The following is a 27,708-nucleotide window of genomic DNA, read 5'->3' as shown; positions in this document are numbered from 1 at the left end:
GTCACCCAGGCACCCCCCTGATTTTTTTTTTAGCTGACTTTTGTTGTTTATTAGAATAAGTATTCAAAAGAGGCCGTCAAGTGCAAATTTTCTGACTCATTCAGTAGCACTTGATTTGCTTTGAAGTTTGCACAAGAATCAGTTTGGTTAAAGATTATAGTGTGGCAAGTTTCTTCTAGGTGAGAATTAAAACACTGAATCTTCACATGTCAGTTTGAACTTAAAACACACATATGTATCTTACATGGCTGGATGTTAATTTGGGCAGTTGTGATGTTACTCTCCCATCCCTCCATGGGCCAGTTCTGTGTTTCTGTTTACAGAACTTGTACTTCCAGATATCTAAAATTTACCCATTTTAAATATTTGAACTTTCAAAAACAATTAATGAACTGCTTTGCTAAAATGAGTGACCTCTGGATAGCCTTCCTGTAGGGATTTGCAGTGGCTTTGGAATTCTAAGTTTGTAACTTTTTCCAACTGCCATTTTCCAAGATGTTGCTCTGTTAGAAGAACTGCTCTTTATCTGGTAAAGAGTAATTTTATTGATGAAAATTTTATTTGTACACATCAACAGTATAATTTGCATGGAAATTCACTGTTCAGGATAATATATCACAGTTGCAACTCTCACAACAACTCTGAGAAACATGAACAAGATCAGAACATCGCTTTTTCATGGAATAAAATTGTTTAGTTGACATAGGACAGTGTTTAAAGGAGCTAAAAACCACATAGCTAGTGAACAAGGTCATTAAGTTTGCTTTTTTTTTTTTTTTTAACAAAAAAACAAAGATTGTCGTGTGTGTAAACAGAAATGGACCAGGAGAAATGATATGGTAAATTAAATCAGAGAAATTTGGTTTAACCCACTGTAAGCAAGAAGTTGTGCCACGTACTTATGGGGTAGAGATCAGCAAATTATAGCCCTTGGACCAAAGGTGGTGTGCTGCTGGTTTTTGTAAATAAAGTTTTATTGGAACACAGTTATGCCCATTTTTTTTTTTTTTTTTTTTTACATATTGTCCATGGCTGTTTTCATGCTTCAAGGTCAACATCGAGGAGTTCCACAGCCTGTGAAGTTTCAAATGTTTACTCTTGGTTTAGTAATAGTAGAATTATTTGTGATGAAAAGGGCTAAGAGTAATCTGAATATATTAAGACTCTACGAAGCAGATTTTTTATGTTGGAGAGTAATGGATATTAGGACAAAACAGCAATAGTTGGCCTAGAATTCATTATCTAGGTTCAGTTCAGGACAGTTTGGAATTTTACATATATATATCCAGAAAATAGCATGCCTGTTACCATAGGAGCAAAGTAGCCAGTACTAATAGCCATAAAAGGCAGTTGGCATTTCTTACTGGGAATTCTCTGAGGTCTGGAATATTTGAAGTGGTCATATATTCCCTTGGCTGTATCATTTCAGCACATCTTTAGAATAGAAGCTTGGGGCATCCATGGAATGGAGTCTGTCACCTCCAGTGATGTCTGTGGCAGCTGAAAGCTTCTATTAATAGGCTTTGTTCACTCCTACAAGGTTCATTACTCCAGCGATTGGGCCTCCAAACAAATCTTGATGACAGCAGCCAGACCAACCCCTTCTTGGTCTTTCTTTAGCAAAGCTGTAGCCAAGAAAAAGAAAAGCACACAAATTTCAGAGGCTGACTTGTCAGACTTTGGGTTTATTGGCTTCTAAGGCGGTAGCCTTGGGACTACTGACCGAAGAGGGATTTGAATGATCCTTCTCCTTACTCTGACATACCGTGCCTTGGAGATTCTCCTATAAACAGTACATCGTGTCACTTCAGTCCCAGAACAGGCTTTCTCGATATGTAAACGGACTGATAGTACCACTCTGTATTCACCAATGCTAACTGCAAACTCTAAATTCAGATAACATTATGTAAAGTATGTGTCTTCACATGGCGCCTCTTGGACTCTGTTCACCAAACGGCACACATCCGTACTTGTTCTGATATGGAAGCCAGAAATGGCAGTGCCAGCTGGAAAGGGGAGTTTGGTTTCGGTCAAAGGGCCTGCAGTGGTATCCTGTAAGAAATAAAGTGGAATTATGGGCCAGATCACTAAAGCAAGAGATTGGATGCAAATATCTCAGAAGGAAGAGATTCTAGTTTCCTCTAATATGTATCTTTGCGTCAGTACCAGAGAGAGATCATTGAAATGCATTTCGTAGGACCAAAGGTGTAATTTCATGGTGAGCTCGGACTTAGGACCTTATTAAAATGGAATGCTATGCCTCTGGTGGCCCATGATTATATGAAGCCCTTATAGGCAACTGCAAGAAAATACTAGCCTAGAGTAGTGGTCCTCAGTCTGGGGTGATTTTGCCTGCCTCCCCCCTCCCCCCCCGATATTTATCACTGTCTGGAGACTTTTTTAAAATTGTCATGCCCTGGGCATATATGTTGAGGGTGGGGTGGTACTGGTATCTAGTGGATAGAAGCCAGAGATGCCACTAAACATTCTTCAAGGTACAGGACAGTCCTCACAATAGAGTTGTCCAGTCCAAAATATCAATAATTGAGAAACTTTGGACATTGAACAAAAATTCTTAGCTGAGATTTCAGCTTATTAGGGCCAGGTGTTCAACTTTGGTGAATGCCTTTTGGACATGAAAAGGGAGTATTTCTTCCTGCTTCACGATGGTCTCCATTAAGTCAAGAAACTATATTTTGTTTTTTGTTTACATTTCAAACATTAGTTATGTAAAAAACTTTTTAAGTACAGAATAGGTTTATATGAGATGATAAAACACAACATGATCCCAGTACTTATTTGTACATTTCCTTCAACATTTGAAATATAACAGAATGGTTTATCCGTCAGCATATCTTCTGTAGAGAAACCAGCTAAAAGAGAATGGAATTTTTTCTGGGCTTTCTTCCTGCTTATATTATCTGTTCCTAGCTCCCCCCCCTTTTTTTTTTTGTCTTTTTTTAATGTTTATTTTATTTTTGAGAGAGCTGTGAGTGGGGAAGGGACAGAGAGAGAGGGAGATACAGAATCTGAAGCAGGCTCCAGCCTCTGAGCTGTCAGCACAGAGCCCAACACGGGGCTCGAGCCCACAAACTGTGAGCTCATGACCTGAGCCAAAGTCAGAGGATTAACCAGACTGAGCCACCCAGGTGCTCCTAGCCCCTTCTTTTTGTGAATAATACTGCTGTCACACAAAGTTTAGGGTCAGTTTATCAGAAAGTGATTATTTAGACTATAAATACCTGAATAGAATTCCAACGTCAGGAATTCTAATTTATATTTAAGTAGAGTGAGACAAAAGTTTTGTGAGAACTTACTGTTTTTGGTAATGTATGGTGCTAATAATTTAGAGATTTTTATTTAGAACCCTTATTCCTGGTAGGTTTCATTAGTAAATAAAAGTATTTTCCAGCTTTCCAGTCTGAACTTAGATGTAACTTTTTACTTTCCAGATGAATTTTAGTTGGTTATGAGATCTATGAAGGCAAGAGAAAGGAACAGACCAGATATTCTAGACCACCATACAATAGTATCCCTGAACTTCAAAAACCCCAGGAGGGAGCAGCTGGGGAGTGCTATATTTTCTGTACTCTTGGTGAGCTAAATTTGGTTTGGCAGAGAATTTTGAGGAGTAGATAAGGCTGTGTAAGTAAAGCTGCAGTTTTAGCCAAAGAAAACAGACTGTAGATTTGGTGACTCTATTTGATTTATTAGTGCCATATGTAGGGCCTTTTGATCTTCAGGATTCAGTAAACCAACGAATTGATATTTATCAGAACCCCATCGCATGGGAAGAAATCTTAATTTGCCTGTAGTGTTGATACTAATATAATCATCCAGCACCTGCATCCTATTGATGATAATTGTGTTAGGTTATATTAAATTTTAATGATAGGTACAGATGAACATTAAATACAAGTTTGGGGGTAGCATTAACGTTGGAAATAATCTTATTTCTCAAGTATATCAAATTTGCTTACTTCAGTATATAACAAAATCTCTTTCTGGGAGTGCAGGAACTGCATGAAGTGATCGTGATTTTCGAACAAAAAAGGGAAATAACTTGACATTGATGATACCACATGAACAGATGTTATATAATTAAGGCTACTTACAATCTTAATTTGTCAGATAACATAAAGAAGTCCTAATTAAGACTGAAGTTTCACCCGCTTCTGAATTTCTTTGTCATACTTTTGTAAAAGTAGCAAACCCACAGGACAAATCTTTCTGCCACGAAGCCATCAGCATCCATCTGTTTTTGTCTTTTTACTACTAAGACAAGTTAACATATGACGGCAATATATATATATGTCTGTAAAATTGACATGAAATGTCAAGAACAATATCATGGCACTAGTATTTTCTTTAAATAGATCTTTTTCTTGAGACTCTTGGGGTCCATGTTTTTCTGTGTAAGGAAAAGCCTATGGGTCTCCATCAGTGAGATACTCTAAGTGAATTTCACTTTATTTTTTCTGTGACTTCTTAGTTATTGCTTGACCAGGCAATTCTTGTCTGTAAATGATTTGTACTTAGATTAACTATCAGTTTTTACTTCTTATCTTTGTCTAGTCTGTTTGTATAGAAGTCCTTTCTACAAAGTCTGTTATACCAGGCATTGAACTAGGCATTTTATAAGCTCTCTGCTCCAAGAGAAGTTTAAAGGGGGCAAAAACTCTTGGATCAGTCTAAAGGAGGTTGCCTTATTTCTTGAAGTGTCAAATATATTTCTGGGAATACTGTTATGGGGGGAGAGGGTGAGTAAGCCAAACAGAATCTTACATAACTTTTCTCAGACATACTTTCACAGTTGTTATTATTGATAACAGTAGCTACTTAGACATCGTTTATTTAATGCTCTATTTTCATGCTTTATGTACATTATCTGTATTCTCATACTAACAGTGGGAATTAGTACATTGTTAATTTCATCCCCTTCCCCCCCACTTTAGAGATGAAGAACCCAACACCTGGAGAGATAATGTTACCTGCCTCAGGTCACATAGCTAGAAAGTGGTGGAATCAGGATTCACCCCAGGACTAATGTTTCTAGAACCTGACCCCAGATCATTATATTATTCTGTTCTTTTTACCTTCACCCTATAGCCTTTGAGTGTTCAAAGTATTTGACACTTAGGTTTAAGCACAAAATTCATGCCAAAAGTAAGCTATAATTATTTTAAAATTGCTTGCCATTTTTTATAGTCTATCCTTTTATCACAGAGCCAGTAACTACACTTGGCTGTCTGCATCTCACTTACTAACACATCTTACTGAAGATGAATCTCAATAAATGTGCACATATACCACACACACACACACACACACACACACACACACACACACACACATCTATATGACACAGCAGTGTTGTAGGTGTAGTTCATAGCCGTGTCCAAACAGTGCCCTCTGTGTTTGCTCTTTTTTTTTTCTTCTTGTTTACTGGAAAATGTTATGGGAACCCCACTAATGAATAGGAGCTTAAAGTTCATGTTCAGTATTTCCACCTTTTAACCCTACCACCCTTTATTTGTACACAAAAACATGATCTCTGCAGTGACTTTGCTCTGTTGACGGAATAGGAGTGTATTACTGATAGGATGGGCAGGTCGTACAGTTTCAATACTTGTGAGACAAATAGATCTCGAACCTTGAAATGGCCATTTCTTTACCATGTGCTTCATAAAACTGCGGGCTAGAACAGGGGGTTTACTCAACTGACCTAAGTTGGTAAGTCGGAGTTACTTTAGAGAAATGTTCTAGAATGCTAAAGCCTCATTAGGCTCAAGATCCCAGTGTACTAGGAGAGAGAGTTAAGTATTTGACATCTGATCTCTCTAGCAGAATGTGTGCTCACCACACATAGGGCAGTATCAGATGGAAGAAGCCAGTTTCTAAAACAGTTTGGGGTGGATGTTTGCTTCTGATTAGCCTGTGTGTGTGTGTTGGATGAATGAGCAATTGGGAAGTCATGACCATGTGTTTGCTGTCATTTAAACTGCCATTCTAATCTAAATATACATGTGGGTGCCTAAGGAGACTTCTTTCTTTTCAAGAGGATCATTCTTAACAGCTCTCAACTCCTTGCACTTTGGGGCACTTCTGTTTTCCTGAGGGCTACTCTGTTTTCTTTTAAAAGAGGTGAGGATGATTTCTTTGCTTGCTGTATTTCTGATTTTTAAAGGCCAGCTGTATGTAAAGTTTATTTACGGTGAGCAGCAACTTCATAGGAAAGACAGCTTCTACGATGTTCTACAAGGTAATGAAAGAAGGGGGTAAGCATGAGGAGATGAATGGAAGACACAGGGGGTTTCTCTTTATAGAAGAATTCAGGAAAACCTTACTGATTTTAGGTCACTAATTTGCATATAGCACGCATCGATCTAATTAAAAAATTAGAGAAGTTTATAAAATAGGGATGATTTTCTAATACATCATCATATAATGGAACCCTGATGTGCGTTTTTTCCCTCAGACTGATTTAAGGTAGAAAAAAAAAAGGTACTGTTCTCCCTTGACTTCCAAGCATTTACATGTATTTTATCTACCCGGGAATTGTCCAAGTCCATATTAAAGAAGTTAGAAGTTATACATATTGAAGTTTCTTCTACTCATGATTGTAATAGTATAGACTTCCTTTTATTTTCTTAAAGAAAGCTAAGGATTAGATTTGTAAAAATCTTACTAATCTGAAATGAATCTTTTCATCCAGAAAAGAATAATACTGGTCTTTCATTTTATCATAATTATATAGCTTATCATATTTTGAAAAGCCATACCTCCAAATGTTTTTCTTTCCCCATTCACACATTTTTAGATATAAAAGCAAACAGTGTAAAATTTAACTTACTGAAAAATAACACTTGTCATCTAACTACTAGAGGATTTGATAAAAATTAGTTATCTCTTAATTACAGATTACAGTGTTTCCTTAATATCTTTTGATAATCCCAGAGAGATGGTCTTATTTTTAAAAAAATTATTGCTATGCAGATTCTTACACAAATACATGTATTTAATTGTCAGTTTGTTTCATAGTTATACTGTCTGCCTGTTTGAATGGAAGTTGCCTTACAGATTAATATATATGAGAAAACAATATATGTGACAAAAACCAAGTTAAGTAGTAACAAAATTTAAAGAACATAGGATTTATTCAGAGTTGGGCAAAGTTTATACATGGGCAATAAGGTCTACCATTTTTATCCTAGAGAAGTATGAGAGTTATGTAGTTTTATGTTGGGATATCAGAATGAGCGGACATTCATTGGCAGAAATAAATTTCCCTGGAACTATATTCCAGGAGAATTTACCCTATGGGTCTCTAGGTGTCCAAATAGTTAATGTTTTATATAAGTGGGCAAAGTAATTTCATGTAAATACTAATCTCGTAAATTAAAATTATTTTTTTCTGATGGGGTAGAACATACGGTTTTTACCCAGGCATGGAAATATCTAAAGACTTAAGAAAGCTTTTTTTTTTTTTTTTGGAATAGCATTTCCTTTTTAAATGTTTTCATTCCAGCATAATTTCAGAGAAAACAGAAGCTGATCATAATAACTCCCTTTCATTCCAGGAAGAGTCATATTTAGTAAATTCTATTCTAGAGCAGTGAGCAGAGCCTTAGTTTTTGCTTCACAGGCAGCTCCTCTCGCCTTCCCTCACTTCCCTCCCCCACTGCTTGGCCCACACTCGGGGAATTGTGCAGTTTGCCTAGTTCATCAGGAAGTTTATGAGAATAATATCGGTATTTCTAATTTTCTTTCAGGTTTTTAGTTGATAAGAAAACACCGCTTTCTAGACTAATTTGCCTTTCAGGTTTCGAGCAGTCAGCTGGTAAAGAGGACTTGACCTGTTACACATTTCACATTGTTATAAGATAAAAACCAATCTCTTAGGAGATGTTTAAGTCAAATGTAATTAAGTGGAAAGAAGAGTCTGTGTTTTATACTTGCTTTTCAGCACTTGGTCTTTTATGTGTAGTGGACAAAAAGGTGATAAGTAGTCTTTATAGGAAGAAATTTGCCATATGATAAGCTAAATGTGCTAAAGTTTTAAAATAAAATGTATGTATTTGAAACATGCATGCCTGGATGGGTATGGTTAAGGATTCTAGAATTGAGCTTTTCCTGAATAATGATTGTACGAGTAGGGAATGCTCTTGTTTCATGAAGATTAAAAAAAACAAGTGTGGGTCTTTAAATCATTCTTGAGATATTGAAATTGAATGCGTTTCTGAGGATCAATTCAGAAGCAGTTCCAAACCATCCTCTGAGAATGCCATAAATCATGTGTGCTGTGGCTCTAATTGAACAGTGTGAATCTGAATCCTCATTAACTTGTCTGTAAGGAAGAGAAAATTGAAGAGAGCAAGGAAGAGGGCCGAGGAGAAGACCTTTAGCCGGTGCTGTCCTGAGCTGCCATTGTTGAAGGACGTCCTTTGAGCTAATTTCAGTCCCATAAAAAAAAAAAAAATCTATTTAGTGATTAGTAACCAGTGGATAAGAGCAGAAAGCCCAAGCGAATAAAGGCCATAAATACTGAAGTCCTTGGGATAACAGCCTGTAAAACTGTCAGAAAGCATTGCTTAAGTGACAAAAGATAGCCCAAAGTAACAAGAAGCCTAGCTCGCTAGGCAATACGCCATATTCTCGGACACAAGACATCATGTAGTTTTGTCCAAAAATAGAGGTTCTTCTTGAATCCAGTACCTGCCCCACTTCATTTATTTGTAGTGGCTGGTGCCTCTTTGCTTTTAATTTGTGGTTGATTGCATTTGCGAGTAGGAATCATGATGCTTGTTAAAGATAGCAATGTTTCCAAAAGTAGAACTATGATTACTGAAACTTCTGTTTAGATCCATCAAGATCTACTTACTTGCTGAGAATGTTTAGCCTAACTAGAGTGAGTGGGTGCGTACATGTGTGTGTGTGTGTGTGTGTGTGTGTGTGTGTATTTTTAACAGGCAGATGGTTAGGAATTAGATGCTGTTGAGTGCCTTTCTCTTGTTTTTAAATTAAAGTCTAAAGTTCACAATTCTTAAATATTTCTCCCTAAGGGAAAAATAAGTAAATAAAACCAGAAGAATGTTAGTCTATATTATAAACTATCTTGTTTTTACTGTACAATATTGAGATCACAAATGATTAAAGTCTTACCAGCCTGTACTTTAGATGTGTTTTCGGAGTTAGAGAAAATTCACGATAATGGAGTCAAAGGTCTTTATTCCAAAACTCCTATTGTTCTATGATGATGATTTTATGGCAGTTGAATTACAATGTTAGCAAGCAAAATGATACATTTTACAGTTTTACAGTATAACCTTCAAATCCCACATGTGCGTTTTAGAGCTGTGTCTTCAGTATATTTAAAGAGTTGTGCTTCTTCAAGTTAGAGAATTTTGTCAACTTATGGGCATTTGCTTTTCAGCATCCCGGCTGTGAGAACTGGAGGTGTCATTCACTTGAAGGGAGCAGATGTTAAAGGTTCTTGCCCCTGCCTCCCTAATCCCAAACACCCTTGAAGAAGAGAAACGTCCTATTACCCAAATAGGCATCTTTCTGATGGTGAGAAAAGGCGGTAAAAGGCAGTAAATCTGCCTTCTCATTATGAGGTGCAACAATAGATTGATTTATGAAGAAAAGCAACTGTTGGGCTTATATGTGTGCATGGAAGTGTAGGTTCCTTTAGAGTCTTATAAGCAGTAGCTTTCCTCCTGTTCTTGACAAGAATTTAATATTACTAATAGGGAATGTGTTGATCCCAAATGCCACAGTTTTTAAGGGGGTACATTAAGAAGAAAACAACAACAAAAACCCCCCACCTCCTAATGTGTTCACATGAGAACAATCTCTTAAATGGCTGTGTTTTTGCTATTTTCATTTGTTTTCATTAAAGAGGGGAATTCTTAAAGAGCGTTTTATTTTTATCAACTTTGTGTTAGTACTTAACACTTTAGATAGAAGCGAATGTAAGTATAGCATATTTAGATGTTAGGCTGTTTATAAAATTTTCAGTTCCCCTTAGTGTGTAATTTTCAGCAAACACTATAAAATTATCAGACAGACCCACAGTAAAGATAATCTCAAATTGCGGGGAGGTCATGTTAAGCATTTTGTGTTGAGTTTTTAAGATCTTTGTGCACTTTAACATCTTTTAAATAAGTCTGTGTTACCTCTTATTTGACAAGGAGCTTTGTTAGAGTATTTCTATTTAACTTCAAAGTTAAAATTTAAGCTCTAAGTAAATTTTGAGTGTAAAATATAAAATACAAAAATCTGGATGGTCTCTAAATAAACTGATATGACACTGCCTTGTGTATTTAGCACCTATCACTCCAGAATTTGTAATCTATGTGATATAATTAAGATTTGAGCAGGCAAATTACAGAATTCAAGCTGATAATTCTCTATAGAGTTGAGGTTAAAGCTCATCTCTCTCGATAAACTTGTATCCCCAAGGTATGTATATTTCTAAATTGTAGCAGTGACTGTGCTAACATTCCGTACAAGAAGGCACATACAAATACTGGAAAAATTAAAAAGAAAATAAGTAAGGGTTCTATTATTTTCTTCTACCCCCACGGATTATCTTACATACATCTACATGCACATGCATGCACATACCCACCCCCATGGAACTTTGGAGTGCTGATCCAGAAGAAAGGGATTCAGTGTGTTACCTGGAAAGCACACTGTTATTTTAATTAGGGAGATATGGGTGTGTAAAGACTTAATGCTTGCAACTATCAGCAATCTTTGTGATATAAATCATAGACTGATAATGAGAAATGTTGCGTTTTGACCTGGTGATGATCGGATGGTTTTAAATCAATACTTTTTCCCCAGTGGACTTTGGTTATTTTGGAAGTCAAAGTACCACGGAAGGAAAGGTCTTAGCAAATAAAATGGAGTCTTGATGCTGCTGCTAGGATAGTAAATCTAAGCTTCACATTTAATGGGGGAAATTCTCTAAGATGTCCAAAGATTAAAATTAATAAAACTTCTTGACATTTGTGTAAGACTATAAAGGTTCTATAGCTGTCCATCACATGCGCTATGGCCGTTTTAAAGTAAGCCATTTTTTTAAAAAAGGTCTAAAGTTAATGAGAAAATGCAGTTTGATGTCTTGACAGATGATCTCTTCAGGTGTATCTGTGCTTTACTTCATTTCAATTAATTACATCTTTTTGATACCCTGAACTCATTCTATTTAACTTACTTTAATATTTTAAGTTTTATAATCCAAAACTGAGAGTTACAACAGCATATGACATACTTTTAGGACTTTGTTCAACACTGCCCTTATATGGCGAAAGAATGCAACAATACTTTTACAATATTTCAGGCGTCTCCTGCACTGCACAGGTGGGTTATTTCACAAGGAACTGAATAGTTGTTCTGACAACAGTTTCAGGATCTTATTGTTAACTGATGAGCAATGGTGTTCTAATGTTCAGTGGTCCCCTTCAATAGTGGTTAATTATGGGGCAATTCTGTGAGGAAACCTTTTTTTTTTCTTTCTCTTTTGTGAGGCATTACAGCTCTAAACCCTGTCACTTGTAACTTTTTTCTTTCTCTACCCTAATCCTCAAAATACACGAGAGAGAGAGAGAGAGAGAGAGAGAGAGAGCGAGCAGTTAAAAGATAAGTCTCTGACTTAACAACCCAGTGGTATATTTTATGGCCAGTTGTGAAACACAACTTCTATGCACATGGTCTTTGCTCACGGAATAACAACATGCTTAGAGGGAGTGCAACTGTAAATGGTCTGTTTCCAGATAATTTCTCATTCCTAAAGCTCTTAACAAGTGTGTGATTTGGGGCACACATCTGGAATATACACCATCCTGCCACAACCGGATTTTTTGGAAGATCATATGTTCTGGCCACAATAGTCAGTAGCAGCCTTCCAAGTACAACTGGTGATGATAAAAGAGTTGGGGCTCTTGTGTTTAAAAGAGAGGAAGCTAAAAGAAAATTATAGCCATCCCTAAGTGTGGAAAAGGGTCTCGTGGAAAGATTTATAGGCCCTTGTTCCCCAAGGCCATTTCATTTCCTAATGGGATTCTGTGTTCTCAGACTGGGGGTGATGGGTACAAATGATGACAGCATTTAATAATAACAGTGAAGGTGACAATAATAAGGAAGAAGGCGGCAAACGCTCAAAACAGAGGCACCACAATCTAAAGCCAATTATCTGGGCTTCCAGGATGATTTTGTCCGTAAGTGGGATATGTAACAGAAATAAGGCTTCTGGTTTGCTAACAGGAGAGAGGGCAGTTCTTAGGATCTTGCTCTCTTACCAGAAAATGACAGGCATGACAATAGCTTTTGAAAATGTAAGGGCCCTGCAGGCTAAATACACTTACAATTTAACATCAAGTTCATTTCATTTGTCATAATACCTGCAAATGGGGAGGGTTTGCCAACCCTTTGGTCACAGGCTTGAGTAACTGTTAAGCAATAAAAGTTGTAGCTTCCTATTCCGGTGTCCTTTCCCCACTTTCTCTTTGTTTTCAAAGAAAGACCTGTTGGCAGATTATTTAAAACATTAAATCTATTTTTTTTTTCCGAGGGTTATGTATGGATTGTATAGAAGAGCTGAATAACAAGAGTAGATCACTTTAGAAGGTAAATAAAGGATCGTAGCGTGTCGCCTGATGTCAGTCTTCTTGATCAGTACCAATGTCAAGAGGATCAGGGCCATTCTAGGAGAAAACTCCTTGCTGTTTTAAGCAAAACTTACTGAACTAGTGAGGGGAGTAGCAAGGATCTGTTGTAGTGTTGATTGGACAAATGTTAGAAGCAATTGACACAGGCACATTCAGACCCAGGGATGAAGGGTTTTATCACTGGTTTGTTTTGGGTACCGATCACAAGAAGTCCCTCATGGACAGAAGGATATTCAGTGCAGCTTCGACAGTGACATAGAAAACTCTGTTCCCTGACTAGTGTTATCACAGGGTGTTAGTGTGTTCAGAACACTGCTTTAAATTAATTCTGCTTTTTCAAGGTGTAAGTGGAAAGAGAACTGGATTAGAAGTCAGAAAACTTGGATGCTAATCCTCCTGACTGTTACCTACTGGCCGCTTAATCTTACTGTGCTTTGGTTTCACCATCAGTAAAATGGGGATAAAAAATATGCCCTTTTGTCTTAATCAGCTTGGGCTGCTGTAACAAAATACCACAGAGTAGGTGGCTTACGTAACAGATTTCCTATGTTCTCCAGGCTGGGAAGGCCAAGTTCAGAGTGCTGCCTGATTTGGTTCCCCTGTGAGGGTTTTTTTTCTTACAGCTCCGTCTCACTGTGTCTTCACATGCTGGTCAGGAGAGCTCTTGGTGTCTCTTCTAAATAAGGGCGCTAATCCTATCATGAAAGCCCCACCCTCATGACCTCCCAAATTACCCTAATTACCTCCCAAACGCCTCATCTCCAAATACCATCCTGTGGGGGTTTAGGCCTTTAACATATGCATTTTAGCAGAACACATTCAGTCCGTAACACTTGCCTTTCTAATGGTCAAGCAAAGGAAATAATACGATAGATAGAGTGACACAAAAATATATTATCTTTCTATATAATAAAGTTTTGTTCTTTTAGCATGTTTATTTTGAAGCGGTTATTAGTGTAAAAATCAAATGAAAATAAAAGTTCTCATGTCTGCCCTTTTGATAATTCTTGCATCATTCTTGTGAGATTAACTTAATCCGTGTTATTTCACAACTTTTTAATACTTAGTTCTTTGCTTGCCTGCAAGCTTACCTGTTGTTGACATACCTATCACAATATATTACCTATCAGTGGAAATTTGGTAAGAGACTACACTCCTGTAATGAACATTTCCCATAATTGTTTAAAATGGATATGTCATTTTTCTTTAAAAATGAATTAAGTGTATATTTGAAAGTTGAGTTGGATTGTCTTCAGTTTCTTATAGAAGAGAGACTAAATGAGGTAGTCTTATTTTTTTTCAGTTATATCAAGATACAGTTGACGTATAAAATTGTATTAGTTTAAGGCGCATATTGTAATCATTTGATATGTGGATATATTGTGAAATGATTGCCACTGTGAGTTCAGTTAACATCCATCATAAATGAGATAGTCTTTTAAATGGTATTATATGCTGGGGCGCCGGGGTGGCTCAGTCGGTTAAGCAACCAACTTTGGCTCAGGTCATGATCTTATGGTTTGTGGGTTTGAGCCCTGCATCGGGCTCTGTGCTTACAGCTCAGAGCCTAGAGCCTGCTTCAGATTCTATGTCTCCCTCTCTCTCTCTCTCTGCCCCTCCCCTACTTGCTCTCCGTATCTCTCTCTCTCTCAAAAATAAACATTAAAAAAAATTTAAATGGTATTATATGCTGAGGAAAAAAAGTGTCAGATGATTATTAATTTTTAGTGAAGGAAGCACTAAACTGACAAGAACCTAGTACTCTAGTCACAAAAGTTGATAGAGATATAAATAAAGTGTATTACATTTGTGATTTCTTTGTTTAGCACTCACCCTTGACACAGTCTTTCTGGATATTTGTGCAAAAAAGATCATTTTTATTGCAGGCTCTGTGTTTTCTTTTACTCAGCAAGGCAGAAATTTTGTGGAAAACAAGTAGCAATGTATCTAAAATCATTTCTGTTTAACTAGTTATATTCTCTCCCTTTCTGCTGAAGAAAAAAAAAAGGCATATATTATTCTCCCCCTTTTTTCTTTATTTTGATTGCTTTAAAGATCAAGCTGAAATTCTGTTCAGAAATACAGCGGCCTCTGAGAAAAGATGGCCTCTTCTGCCTTCTGATCACCTAAGGAGGAAGCCTTGCTCCCAGCGTAAGAAACAATGCCAGATTTACAAGCCCTCTCGCGTGACCTGCCTTGACAGGTGTTCTCTTCTGAAGCACTTAACTCGTACGAGTTGTAAACATGTGGTTTTTCTTACTCGTCTTGAACAAAAATAATCCTCCGTAGAAAATCCATTATAAAATGATTTCGCATAGCCATTTAATGTTGAAGATTCCATTGCAAATCTTGGTAGGCCCATTGTTTTGGTAGTAAAGATAGATCTTGTTTTAGGCAAAAGAGGACTATGGGGTCTATTGTAAGTAACAGTAGCAACCAGATGTTGATTAGGTAGCCCTGTAACAGTAGTGGGCTAGGGATTTTGATTCCATTGCACAATTTAACATTATCACTTCCACCTGAGGTTCAGTGCCCTCGCTCTCTGAGGACCTTAATGCTGAAGCAATAGAAATTGAGATGATTGTTTTTTATCTGAATAAAGTCAGGTTTTTATTAGATATTGGGAAAGGCTTGAGCAGGCAAGGTGAGAGAGATTCCCAAGTTTAACACTCAGTGAATGCTTGATATGATAATGAGTGTCATAGAACTTGAGGTGCTTAAGCCCAGACTTCGGTCCCTGTGGAACACACTGTTTAAACTTCATGTCTGGTGTTTGAGAACTTAGGAGGTCAGTTAAGCATGTGTCCTTTGGGCCTAAACAGGAAGAGGCCAAAACTTTTTTTAGTGGGGCAGATTTTGATATTTCAAAAACAAGTATCCAATTAGTAATGGAAATAATCAGAACCTCACTGAGGTTCCCTTACACTTAGGCTTTGGCACATATACATGTAAGGAGGGGACAAGAGGAAGCAATGATCTTTTCAGTCCTTGGGGTCTGTAAAGATCTTAATCTAGCTCTATGGTGAACAGTTTTTTTAAAAAAAACCAACCTTTCCTCATTTATAAAGTCATCCTTGATTTGTGTTTTTGGAGAGTAAATCTGATTTTATTCTCAAATAAAATACAGACTTAAAGTGAGCAACGCTTTTTTGCTGTTGCTTGTTGGATGTGATAAACTGTAAGACTGTGTCAGCCCCATCTAATAGCAGAATAGCTTTTTGAGCAGTTAACATCGAGTCGAATTCTGCTGTGGTCTGGTTAGGTAAGTTTAAGGCCCACCCACTATGACGTGATTTTTGTACATGCTTCTTAAGTGTCTTTATTGAGTGGTAACTGCATTTTTTTCAGGGTGCTTTTCTTGCAGAACACTTTGATGAGAAGGCAAGGATGCTACTTCTAGAAACATCAATCAGTTTCTATTTTTTCTCATGATGCATTTTTTTTCTCTTCCGCCTTCATAAATTTAAGATTCTTTCCAAAACATGCTTTTGCGTTTAGAAGGAGAGAAATGATTAACCTAGTATCAGTGGTGTTCTGCTTGGAATTTTCATTAATACCGGTTGTTGAGCTTTTACAATATAAATATGCCCCAACCCGCCACACCAAACCCATTGAGTCAGAATTTACATATGTATAGAATCCCCCCCTAACTGATTCTGATGAATATCCATGGCTATGAATCTCTGGATCCTTGATCAGCGGTTCTTAAAAGTCGGGTTGGTCCCCAGAACAGCAGCTGCGTCACCTGGGAACTTTTATGGAATCCAGGTTCTCATCCCTATTCCAGAATTATTGACTCAGAAACTCTGGAGTCGGACCCAGCTGTCTGTGTTTTAACAAGTCCTCCGGGTAATTCTAATGCCCATGAAAGTGGGAGACTCACTGTCTTTGATCATCCCAAGGGGTCTCCTTGGCTCCCAAACCACAAATCCCTGTTCTGGTTACAAAAAGCTCCCAGGACATTGAAATCTGCTGTCCAGCATTCAACATTGTATCCTTTTCCATTCACCTCTGTTGCTTTAAACTTTCTGTGTTCATATTTGCAGTGAATTAAGCACTATCGCCCTTAAATCCTTTGCGGATCAGGCGTGGTGTTAATGATAAACATTGAACGAAAGCCTTTTTCTCCTGTTGTATTCTGTTCTTTACTCTTGGTCAATTTTCTGATGGTAACTGTGGAATTATTAACCTTGTTTGTGGTTAAGAAGCTAAAAGAAGGCTGCCTGCAGGTTTGGTTCTGGCCCTGGCATGATGCTTGAGGCAGATGGATCAAGTTTGGCAGGGGGTGGTTGGAGAGATGGCCACCATCCCCTCTTGCTTGCCCCATTAATGTCACTCTCAGCAAATAGCTCTGGCAGAACGGCTCCTTTGAGTCCGGTGCAACTGGTCCGGCAGGAGAGGGACCTAGAGCTCCCTCCACTCACTTGTAAGGAAACCTCCTTTTTGGCTCCCACATGGTTTCCAGAACTCTCAAAAGAATACCATTTGCAGACACTTTTCATGGCTGAAAAGAGCGCCGTGGAGAGGAAAAGGAGTGCTCCACGGCGCCCAGGGGAAATGTTTTGCAGCTGGGCATTGCACACGACTGCTAGCCCAACGCCCCGTGTGGTGGGCAGCTCACCTTTGTGGCTCGACAGTGGACGCGCCACTCAGCAGACACGAAGAGCGCCTCACACAGGCGTTTGTGCTCGTGAACCACCCCTTGTGTGTGGGCCACAGACAACAGCGTGGAGGACATCGTACGGCACATCTCCGGTACCTCTTGCAGTGGTGAAGGGTTGGTGGCCGCCTGCTGCTCATTAGAGATCCTGTCTGGCTCTTTTCCTGCGGGATGAGTGGTAAACTGCTGACACCTGTTTTCCCATCCAGCCCGAGGACGTGAAGTGTGCATTTGGAAGGCCTGAAAGTGCTTCCTTGTGTCTGAGTCTGGATCTCGGTGTTGCCAGGAGAGGAGGGGGTTGGGAGTCGGTGGGGGGCAGGGAGATGGAACAGTCGGTGGTGAGGAAACTGCATTATCGATGGGACTGAGGTTCTCCTCATGGAGCGGCTTCCGTTGGTGCTCTTAGTTTGTCTTCCACGTGGCCCTGATAACTCGGGCGCCCACTGAGCAACGTAGAAAGAAGATAGGTCCTGTACATGAAAAGACCTCATGTTTTTCTCGGATAACATGAGTGTGTAGGTGAGGCTGTGAGCACATTAGAAAGTGGGTGGAAATAGCCCACTCTTGCAGCCAAATGTACCAACAGTAAGTTATGTTAAATTTGGCCTAAATCCGTAAAATTCGACTGTGTTGATGGTATGATCAAATTCTTTGCACTGTTCTGTCCATGCATTTGCTCTTCCCGTTTTTACCTACTGCAAAGCCTTCTAGAAAGTGGCAGATGGTGGAACAGAGGGCCTGATGCTCTGCCTTCAGTCACAGATACAGAGTGCCTGCTGTATGCAGTGCTTGATGCTAAGTATGAGGTGATAACAAGAAGCACCAGAGAGACCCCCGCACCCCTGCCTTTTCAAGTCCCCGCAGTCTGCTGGAGGGAAAAGACACATACATCACAGGTCACGCGACACTGCAGCATATCACAGAAGCAAACAGATGAGAGCCACGTTTTCAGTGGGTTTGGAAAAGGAAGACACCTGTGAGTTGGACAGGCCAGGGAGGGAGTGGCATTTGTCCTGGGTATTAGAGGATGAGGAGAGTCCATGGTGAAGGAGTGGGACATGTGTATGATGCTTTCTCCCTGCATCTGTAGGCTGTGGAATTAAAGGGTGCCTTTTGTTTTTAATTTTTTTTTTTTTTTAAAGTGGTGGCAACATTTCCCCATGACTCATTTGTGAGACTTGGCCAGATCTCCTTGTGAACATTACCTCTATTTGCAAACTGTGGATGAATGGGGTTAGGGTTGGGTCATGGCCTTGGACCAGAGTGAAATTAACTGGCTCATAATGTGATTGAACCAGTGACCTTGGCCTCATTACCACTATGTTTTAACCGGTTGAGTCCATCAAACATTGCAGAAAGGGCAATCAAGGTAATCTTTTAGAAGGACATTTGGATAGCAGTAAACACGGGCGTGAAATCAAAGCCAGGTTCTTCCCTCATGTAGCACCCAGGTGTTTGTCTTATCATCCTTGAATTTGTATACTTGTTTCTGCGTCTAGTAAAAATATGGCGGACAAAACACAGAGGACAGCGTGACTCTCCTGTGTCACCGCTTTTGGCCGAATGCATTGTGTTGCCATTGTTCTTACGCAGTGCCAGACTGTTTTTGAAGAGCAGAATATTTGGGGGCGACAATGTTGTTTTTAATTTTGGATGTGTGATGCCCCCCCCCCCAATGTATTGATTATGGCTTTCTCTTCTTCTTTCAAGTCTGAACAGCCCAGTCCTGCCAGTTCCAGCTCCAGTTCCAGCTCCAGCTTCACACCATCCCAGACAAGGCAACAAGGTATCAGTATCTCCCAGGCAAACTGGGAGACATTTTTCTCATAAAACATCTTAATGAGTTGATTTATGGCCTTATTTTCTACTGTTTTATTATTTGAATGGTAACTTGGCTTTTATGCAGTTGTATTTATTTCCCCTAGGAATGAACTGGAGTATTGTTCTGATGTATGAGGCCGGCCTCTAGAAATTCCCCCTTTTCCAGTCCCTGCCTTCAGAGTCCCATTTTACAAAAGGATTATAGACATAGCCCATTCCAGGGAGCTCCCCAAGGAAATACAATAGCAAAAGCTGGAGTTGAGAGGCTGCGACATAGAGAAATAGGTTTTTACTCTCCCTCCTGGATGTCTTTCATTTTATTTACTTATTTCTTCTACAGATTAATAGACCTGTTTTCTTTGGCAAGTGTTAATTTGCTGTCTTTAAAACATATTTTCCCTCTAGTTGAACTTTAAAATAAAGAGATTTAAATGTAAAGAAATCTAACATGTTTAAACCAGAACATTAACTAAATGTGTATTTTACACATTTCCATGTGTGGAAATCTTCAAATAAGGTCTCTTTTTTTTTTTTTTTTTTTTTTTTTTTTAAACATGAAAAGTGAGATCGTATCAAGGAATAATTTGGTTTTGGGCATCATGTTGCACTTTCCCTTTCTCATTGACCATACTCAATTCCTGATGGTCTTCTGTGTTTTGAAAAGGATTAAATTGTTGTATGTATTTGGGCTAAGGCTAAGCTTCCAGGAAAAAAATAAAAGACACTGACCATTTTGGCTACTCAAATTTCTTGTTACACTCACTTCCAAAGATATAAGCCCACTACAAAAGCAGAGACATTTGGGTTTTGCAGAGTGTGAGATTGCGAAGAATCAACGCTTATTTTAGAACTGACTTAGTGATAGCTGAGATATTTATGTCATAGATTAGACTTTAGGACTCGCCTAATCCAGAATAAAAATGCCTCTCTCACTTTCTTGATTGCCTCCACAGTGTCTTCTTTAACATTAAAGAGAGTGGTCTTGTTTTCATCACATTTAGAGCAGTCAAATGAAAATAAGCCATGCTGAATCTGAATTTTTTTTCCTTCCCCCCCTCCCCCCAGTTATGTCCTGTTCAAGAATAAAACTAGTTATGGCTTTCTCTCTCTCTCTCTCTCTCTCTCTCTCTCTCTCTCTGTCCCATCTTATGCTGGATACTCTCTTGAATTTTCTGGGCATCTGATTTATTGCATGGTTTTATTTATGTAAATATATGCTGGTATTTTGCCAGGAATTTCTTAAGCAAAATAAAAATTGGCTGCACAACATTGTTGCTTGCCCAAGACCTGGTGTCCAAGATCAATATGAAGATCAGAGATAGGACCTTACACCATGGAATTGACATACTTTATAATCTGAACTTGACTGAAATGCTTGCTTGACCTGAAATTGACCTTGAAATAAAAGGAACAGCTAAACCTTAATAGATCAAAAACTACCACACAAAGGCTGCATTGCCAAGAACAAGTTACAACCATGGTGATTTATTAGCCTCAACTTTTCAATACATGGATTAACCTAACAAAACATTCAATTTACTAATAGACCTTTCTGTTCCTTTTTAGATGTAATTTTTCTTAGAGAAAACAAATACACAGTAACACATTCCTAGGAAATAGAGATTTTCCGATGAACATCCTGGGGCATCTGTTCTGAAAACAATAGTGTTTTGGTTAGATATGACATTCCCGAAACTACCAAATTTGTTTTGTAAATTGTATAAGTATATATAATAATGGATTTGTTTGTTTTTTCTGTGACCAGTGTTCAGTGCTGGTGAGCAGTCCTGTGTGTCTAATATGACTAAGTGTGCTTGAAGTCACGTGATTGATTGTGTTTACTGTCATTCCTCAGGTCCTTTAAGGTCCATAATGAAAGATCTACATTCGGATGACAATGAGGAGGAATCAGATGAGGCAGAGGATAATGACAATGACTCCGAGATGGAGAGACCTGTAAATAGAGGAGGCAGCCGAAGCCGCAGGTGAGTGACTTCCCAGGGGTGCAGCTCCCTGCGGTGGAAGCCTGCCCGTTCCCTAGCCTTCCCAGTGGAACCACAGCAAAGGTGTGAAACACCAAACCCCGTGCCTGCGGTAACTGGTCACATTCGTGTCCGTTGGGTCCCCTTGGCGTGCTTATATTCACCTTTACAGGGAACTCTGTATCCCTTTTCTCAGGGAGCAGAGGTTTTTCCTCTAAACATTCTATGGGGAAAACGTCCTATTAGGAGTCCTTGTTCTTGAAAGCATACGTCAAGGTAGCAGGACTGACAGCTGAAGTAAACTCCGTTCTCATTTGAAGAATGTGCATAGTAAATCCGTTGCTATAGTCTCAGAATTTAAGGAAACATGTTTGCTGTTTGTAGCTGGAAATAGTAATTGGCTCCAGTGAATTATGTGTGTGACCTAATTAAAACTAGGATCACCTGTGTGTGTTTTCCAGAAAATAAATTCCTTTTAAGTGTGCTGACAATTAGGTTCCTTAAGTAGCTTTAATGCTGTGAGGCATAATTCCACATTAGAAGATGGTAATTCATGTCACTTATAATTAATAGTCAACTTGAAATTGCCTTGAGGGTTTTATTTCTTTATCACGAGGAAAACAAATAGGCATGCTTACTTTAATGTGTTTGAGTAGAAAAAATATGAATCTACTTGAACTTAAAATCCAATTACATTTATAATACTTCGCATTAAATCTTTTCCCATTACCCATTACTGTGTAAAAGGCCCTAAAATTCCTTAAAAGAATACCATCTTAACCCAAACTGGACAGATCATGTGTTTCCTAATTGGTATTTCCTCAGCGTCCTTGGAGGAGGGCTCCTTGGAGTATATGCCCTCTCAGACCTCTCGGTGATTCTTCCGTGTGGCCACTCAGTACTTACCCTCAATACCTCTTCCTCTACCTTGTCCCCCAAACTCATCGATCTGTGTTTTTTTTTTTGAATAGGAGAAAATAAGGAGCCTTATGGCCTTGGCTTTGTAACATTTCCCTTTAGAATTGTTTAATCTGCCAAGAAGTAAACTAAAGGGTAGGACAGAAGGACCTAAAAAAGGACCAGAATGTGGCCGTGAGCATATTTTATAACAGCCCCAAACCCTGACTGCTCTCACATTTACCTGATGAAAAACGCATGACCTATTGAGCCAATTTCCAGTGATTGTTATTTAGAAAATCTAGATGTTCTGTGACTGTGGAGGCTCACCCCGTTGGTGCCCCTTCCCCTGAGTCCGTGCAGGTCAAATCCCACACGCTTGCGTGTTGTCTGATGCCACGCACGTTGTTAGAGATCCGCATCTTTCCCCCGCCTGCCATGTGCCGTTAGCACAGCAGCGCCTGGGTAACATTTGGTCTTCCCTGTACTTGTAAAGTCCCCACTGTTTAATCAGCTTAAATACTCAGCCTTACCACTTCAGTCAAGAAGCATTTTAAAGCAGCGCTTCAACTGAACACTTCATTAATGTAATTTAGTTAAGAAAAACAAGTTCCATCAGTTTTTGCTAAAAGGATGTCCCAGTGTATCCTTTTCATTTCCTATCTTGTATCTTGTCTATCTGAATATATTACAGGGCTGGAATGTGATTGCCTATTCACAGCAAAAGAAAAACTGTCCTGATTTCTAGAGCATTTTCTGTCTCTGAAAAGAATATTATATTAGGTATACCAGGAGAGGGAACAGACTCTGAAGGGCATTTCAGAAAGAGGGTATACATACACCAGTGTAGAATAAAGAAATATCTCGTACTCTGGCTGGAAGAAAATTCTATTTTGTTCTGAAAAGAGAAAAACAGGGGAGGGGTTGTATTTTTGTCATCTTTGGTTGTTGAAAGATATTAGGGTTCTTTAAACAGGTATCCCAAACACACTGTCTTTTCGTCTTGCTGAAGTAGATTTCCAATGAATTGTTGTATCAGTGTTCAAAACCAGGGCCAGCCTTGAATCACTGCACAGTAGAAATAGTTGGCGTGGGTCTAGCACGTTGGGCTTCACACAGCCCATCCTCGATGTCCCCCTGAGCTATCAGTCACACAGGGCTGTTGTGTGACTGACACATATTCTCCTTCGCCACTGTTTCTACTCCCGCAGCCTGTACTTTCGCCGTATTGGTGAAGTGTTCACCTGTCGCCGAGAGGTGGCGGGGGAGGGGGGGTTCGGAAGGAAGGATAGTAACCTACAAATTGATTTTGCCGACCTTCTGCAGGCTTGGGTAACATGCTCCAGTAGGTGGGTGGAGTTGGAGCAGGGAGATCAACGGGGCCCGTAAAATATAGTGGCTGAACACCAGCCTTGGGCTCTATTGCCTGGGTTTGAAGCCCAGAGCCACCACTTTTACCTCTTGGCCCTCGGCGGGTGACCTAGTCTAAGTCTGTTTCCTCATCTGTCGAAATAAGGGTCATTAAAATGAGAAATAGCTGGCAAAACACTCAACACAGTTCCAAATACAAAGGAAGCGCCAGTATGTGTTAGCAGTTGTATGAGTTACAACAAGTTTTCAATGATTTAGCGTTTGGATTCCTTGCTTTCTGCGCCTGTTTCCCTAGATGTGTTAAGAGCTGTCTGTACTGATGCGTGTGACTTGTTTCTTTTCAGAGTTAGCTTAAGTGACGGTAGCGACAGTGAAAGCAGTTCGGCTTCTTCACCCCTACATCACGAACCCCCGCCACCCTTATTAAAAACCAACAACAACCAGGTAAATTGCTGGGTTTGCATTCTTCAAGACTCTGCAAAATTAGGTGTGATCATTTTTACAAAGCACACAAAACTTTATTTTTATTTTTTAATGCTTATTTATTATTTTTGAGAGACAGACAGCAAGGGAGGGGCAGAGAGAGAGGGACACACAGAATCAGAAGCAGGCTCCAGGCTGTCAGCACAGAGCCCGACGCGGGGCTCGAACCCACAAACTGTGAGATCATGACCTGAGCCGAAGTCAGATGTTTTTAACTGATTAAGCCACCCATGTGCCCCAAAGCACAGAAAAGGTTTTAGCCCTTAATTAAAAAACAAAAACAAAACAAACCCTCCCTCTTGATATCAAATAAATGGGAATCTACAACCCTAAGAATAAACACACAGTTGGGGTAAAAGAGAACTTCTGTTGTCATGAAAAGTGTGTTCCTTCGGATGGGTTAATTACACGGATGCCGGTAGGGATGGTGACAGAAAGTGCTGCTCCTGATTTCAGTCTGTTCTTCCCCCTCCTCAGCAGTAAGTAGGCTAATCTAATGAATTAGAAAGACTATACCTGTTGAAGCTAGTATAAAACCTGTTTCTTTGTTTTACTAATTGAAGTAATTTACAACTTTAAATCTTTCATCCTCCGTTTCCTCATCTGTAAATGGCGATATTACTACCTGCCTTGCTGGCTTCTGAGGAGGATGATAAATCATATATTTGTGAAGAACAAGAGGTCATGCTCAGACCTACTTGGCACTTTAAGGTGATGGGAGTAGATTTTATTAGTATAGGTGCTGTGTCTCTGTGTGTGCTCCTCCAGGAAAGAAGATCATCCTTTGGGATTGTAAGAAATCGTTAATAAAATGCAGAGTAAATAATGGTCATTATCATTGTCCTAACTTGAGCAAAAGGAAGACATTAATTTAATAGTCAACTCAGAATATAGTTATTTGGATAAGGTCTAGGCAAAACTTTGAAAGTTCTGATGAAGAGCTTTTGTCAAACAAATGATTAAGACTGGGATATTTTAAATACTAAAACTAATTTCAAGGAGCATGAAATTGTAAAAGCCTCATAGTGCATTGAGTTGATACACTCATTTATGTAAGCCATTCTTACCTGTTTGTCTAGGCAGATTCCCTGTGACCTCTAGAATAATTGCCTAATCCAAGTTCTCATATGAATATTATGAACTTGAAAATAAAAGAACCGTGCTTTTCGGAAATTATTCTTTTTCACAGGTGTCCTACAATTTTAAACGGCCTTGTCCTTGAACTTGTGATCGTTGCTTTATGGGGAAAACGCAATTCTTTAGCTGACGATGTTTTCTTTAAATTTTGCATAAAGCATAAGATCTCGTAAAAATTAAAATACCTCATTTATAAAGTTTGCCCGCAACTTAAAGCCTCCATTGTGGAGTAGGGATAATATCAGTGTTGCCTGCCTCACCAGTTAACATTCAACTGCAGTTTCTTTGTGGCCTACATGTGAATGCCAGCCCAGCCTCATTGTGTTACAGACTGGCTCTTCAAGGGGTTAGTACATTCTTCCTCCCTACCCTACCTCCCCGCACCCATGGGCCCCCCACCTCCAGTGCCCGCCATGCCCCCACCACACATCAAGCACTTCAGGGGCAAGTGAAGACTAAAGCATATAACCATCATCACCAATCAGTCGGGAAGAGCCCTAGGCTGGCTAACTAGATAACTTGGGTTTCTTTTGTAAATTTGTGCTTCAGTATAAGCTGGCAAAAGAATAGAATTTGGACTTTGAATATATTTGCATATTTAATTTAAACCTATGGAGCACTGATTTCCGCTTCCAGTGGTGTGTGTGTGTGTATTAGAACCAGGGTCCCTCATGAGCAGCCAGAGTGGCACTGTTGGGAGTTAGGGGCATGAGGTATGTCCCTCCTGAAGCCCCCCATCTTGCCTTTAGAACTGCCCTTGAACACTTCCTGGATGGGCAGTCTTGAGTTGACTTGGCTCAAGTCTGGGCTTCAGGGAAAGGTTTGGATTCTTTGTCAGACTTTTTTTTTTTTTTTAAACCTGTCTAGCAAAACGAGACTGAAAAATGAATAGTATCTATCTGGTGAGGGTAAAAATTACTTTATCCAATTAGATAGCATACCACTGGTTCCTTGGCATATGTTTATTCGATAAATGTAGCTTCACACATGTGAATCATCAATCTGTCAGGAATACTCAGTTATATGTCACTTCCTCCATGCACCTATAAGCATAATAAGAAAGTCCATATGCTTTCACTTTGAGCTAGTCTAGGGTAAGAAATACACGTACCACAAGAGCTCTAATCTCTTTAGAGCATTCTTGGAACTGAGAGAACAAGAAAAGGTTTTTAAAACTTTGTTTAGTATTGGTTTCTTAACCCCTCAAATCACCTGCATTGGTTCAGGTTTGGTGTTATCCCTTTGAAGTCCGTGTTCTGGAACTTCTTAAAAAATTGCTAATCTTATTCTCCATGCTGATGAAGTGAAATAGTAAGAATTTCTTAAAAATATAAAAGTCCCCTAAATTTCACCCTCGGATGTGTTTTCAGTCTTCATTTGAAAGTATGCATGAGAATTTGAAGTTTCCCATCAAATAAAATCAATGAAAACAAACCTTCCATTTCACGGTTAGGCCTTCTTAGTGTGAATTTCCTTCATTGCTGTGTGTCTTCACATTTCTATAAATTACCAGGCAAAGCCGAGTTTGCCTTACCCGTTCTCAGTTCTTCCAGGGACTAGGGAAAAGGGAAAGTGCTAAGTGAGTCAAACATTTTCTAACTATTGAAAAAAAGTGAACAGAGAGCCACATGTCAACAAAGCAAGTAATTAACCTGAGTATTGTTACGAGCTGCTAGCGATCATTAACATGAAAGACCCATCAGAAGAGGATCCATCTGCTGAATAATTGAGTTGTCAGTCCTCACAAAGGGATGCAGAAAAAATAATAATCTTGAAAGTCTGATTCTCAAGCCATATCCTCAGATTAAGGATCTTCGCTCGGTTTTCTGGGACCACCATGTGTAGAAACGGTGCATCTTGGCAGCCTGGGTGGCAGTTTCCTTCAGTAAAGCCTCGTCGGCAATAATAGTGAGTGCTGTGCCATTTTAACCAGAGGTGTTTTGCTTTGTTTTGTTTAACTACAAACCTCCCATATGTGTGAGTTTCAAACAAAATCAAAATTCCAGATCCTTTTTGGCTGAAAGCGTGGAGGAGAAGGGGGTAGGGAAGAGGGGCCTTGAGGGAAGGAAGTGCTCCATTGGACCCAAGTTAATATTCAGAATATCATAAATTACCTATCCACCTGCAAGGCATGTTGAAAGAAATTAAAGAGTCTATCTAGTTAAACTGGTTTGAAATAAGCCCATGGAAGACAAGGTGCTGTGTACTTTTATATTCTGGAGTCGTTTCCTTAAAGATAAGAAATGATCATAAATAAAACAATTGTCTTCAGCTTGGCTCAGCTCTCTCAGAATGAGGTTTTGACAAAGCTGTTTATTTTGGAGCAGGGAGAGATCAAAGAAGGAAGATGAACTGAGCCCTCTCTGGGCAGCCACTCAGTAACTTGAGGCGGATCACTGACACCCAGAGCTTTTGTTCCTGCCACTGAAGCTTCAGAAGAAAGAAACTAGGATCTCAATGTAGTTTGGCCTTCTGTGCTGTCGCACTTACGGAATGTGTAGGGTGGGACTCAAGTGCCCTGAATGTTCTGTTTTCTGCTCTGAAGAGAAGGTGGTAGAACTCTCTAAACCTAGTGAGCAAAGTTGCATTACAAATACAGAGCCCTTAGTCACTTTGACCCCGGGAGTGCAGTGACCGACTTGCCCCCCCGGAAGAGCGTCGTGTAGCAATCTCACCTATA

At 39.3% G+C, this 27,708-nt stretch overlaps 1 protein-coding gene across 2 annotated transcripts in view; it reads left to right on the top strand.

Moving 5' to 3' along the window:
- The window catches only part of MLLT3 (MLLT3 super elongation complex subunit), a 286,493-nt gene that overhangs the window by 245,646 nt on the left and 13,139 nt on the right, over positions 1 to 27,708 (top strand). For both annotated transcript variants that reach the window (XM_049635187.1, XM_049635181.1), the window contains exons 6-8: positions 19,048 to 19,123; positions 21,014 to 21,143; positions 23,753 to 23,852. In XM_049635187.1, the coding sequence (XP_049491144.1) occupies positions 19,048 to 19,123; positions 21,014 to 21,143; positions 23,753 to 23,852 (306 nt within the window). The remainder of the gene's footprint in view (positions 1 to 19,047; positions 19,124 to 21,013; positions 21,144 to 23,752; positions 23,853 to 27,708) is intronic.

Source organism: Panthera uncia, chromosome D4 (assembly GCF_023721935.1).
Source record: "Panthera uncia isolate 11264 chromosome D4, Puncia_PCG_1.0, whole genome shotgun sequence".
Classification (NCBI taxonomy): domain Eukaryota; kingdom Metazoa; phylum Chordata; class Mammalia; order Carnivora; family Felidae; genus Panthera; species Panthera uncia.
The sequence above is the reverse complement of the archived record's forward strand: the minus strand, read 5'-3'. Positions and strand labels throughout refer to the sequence as shown.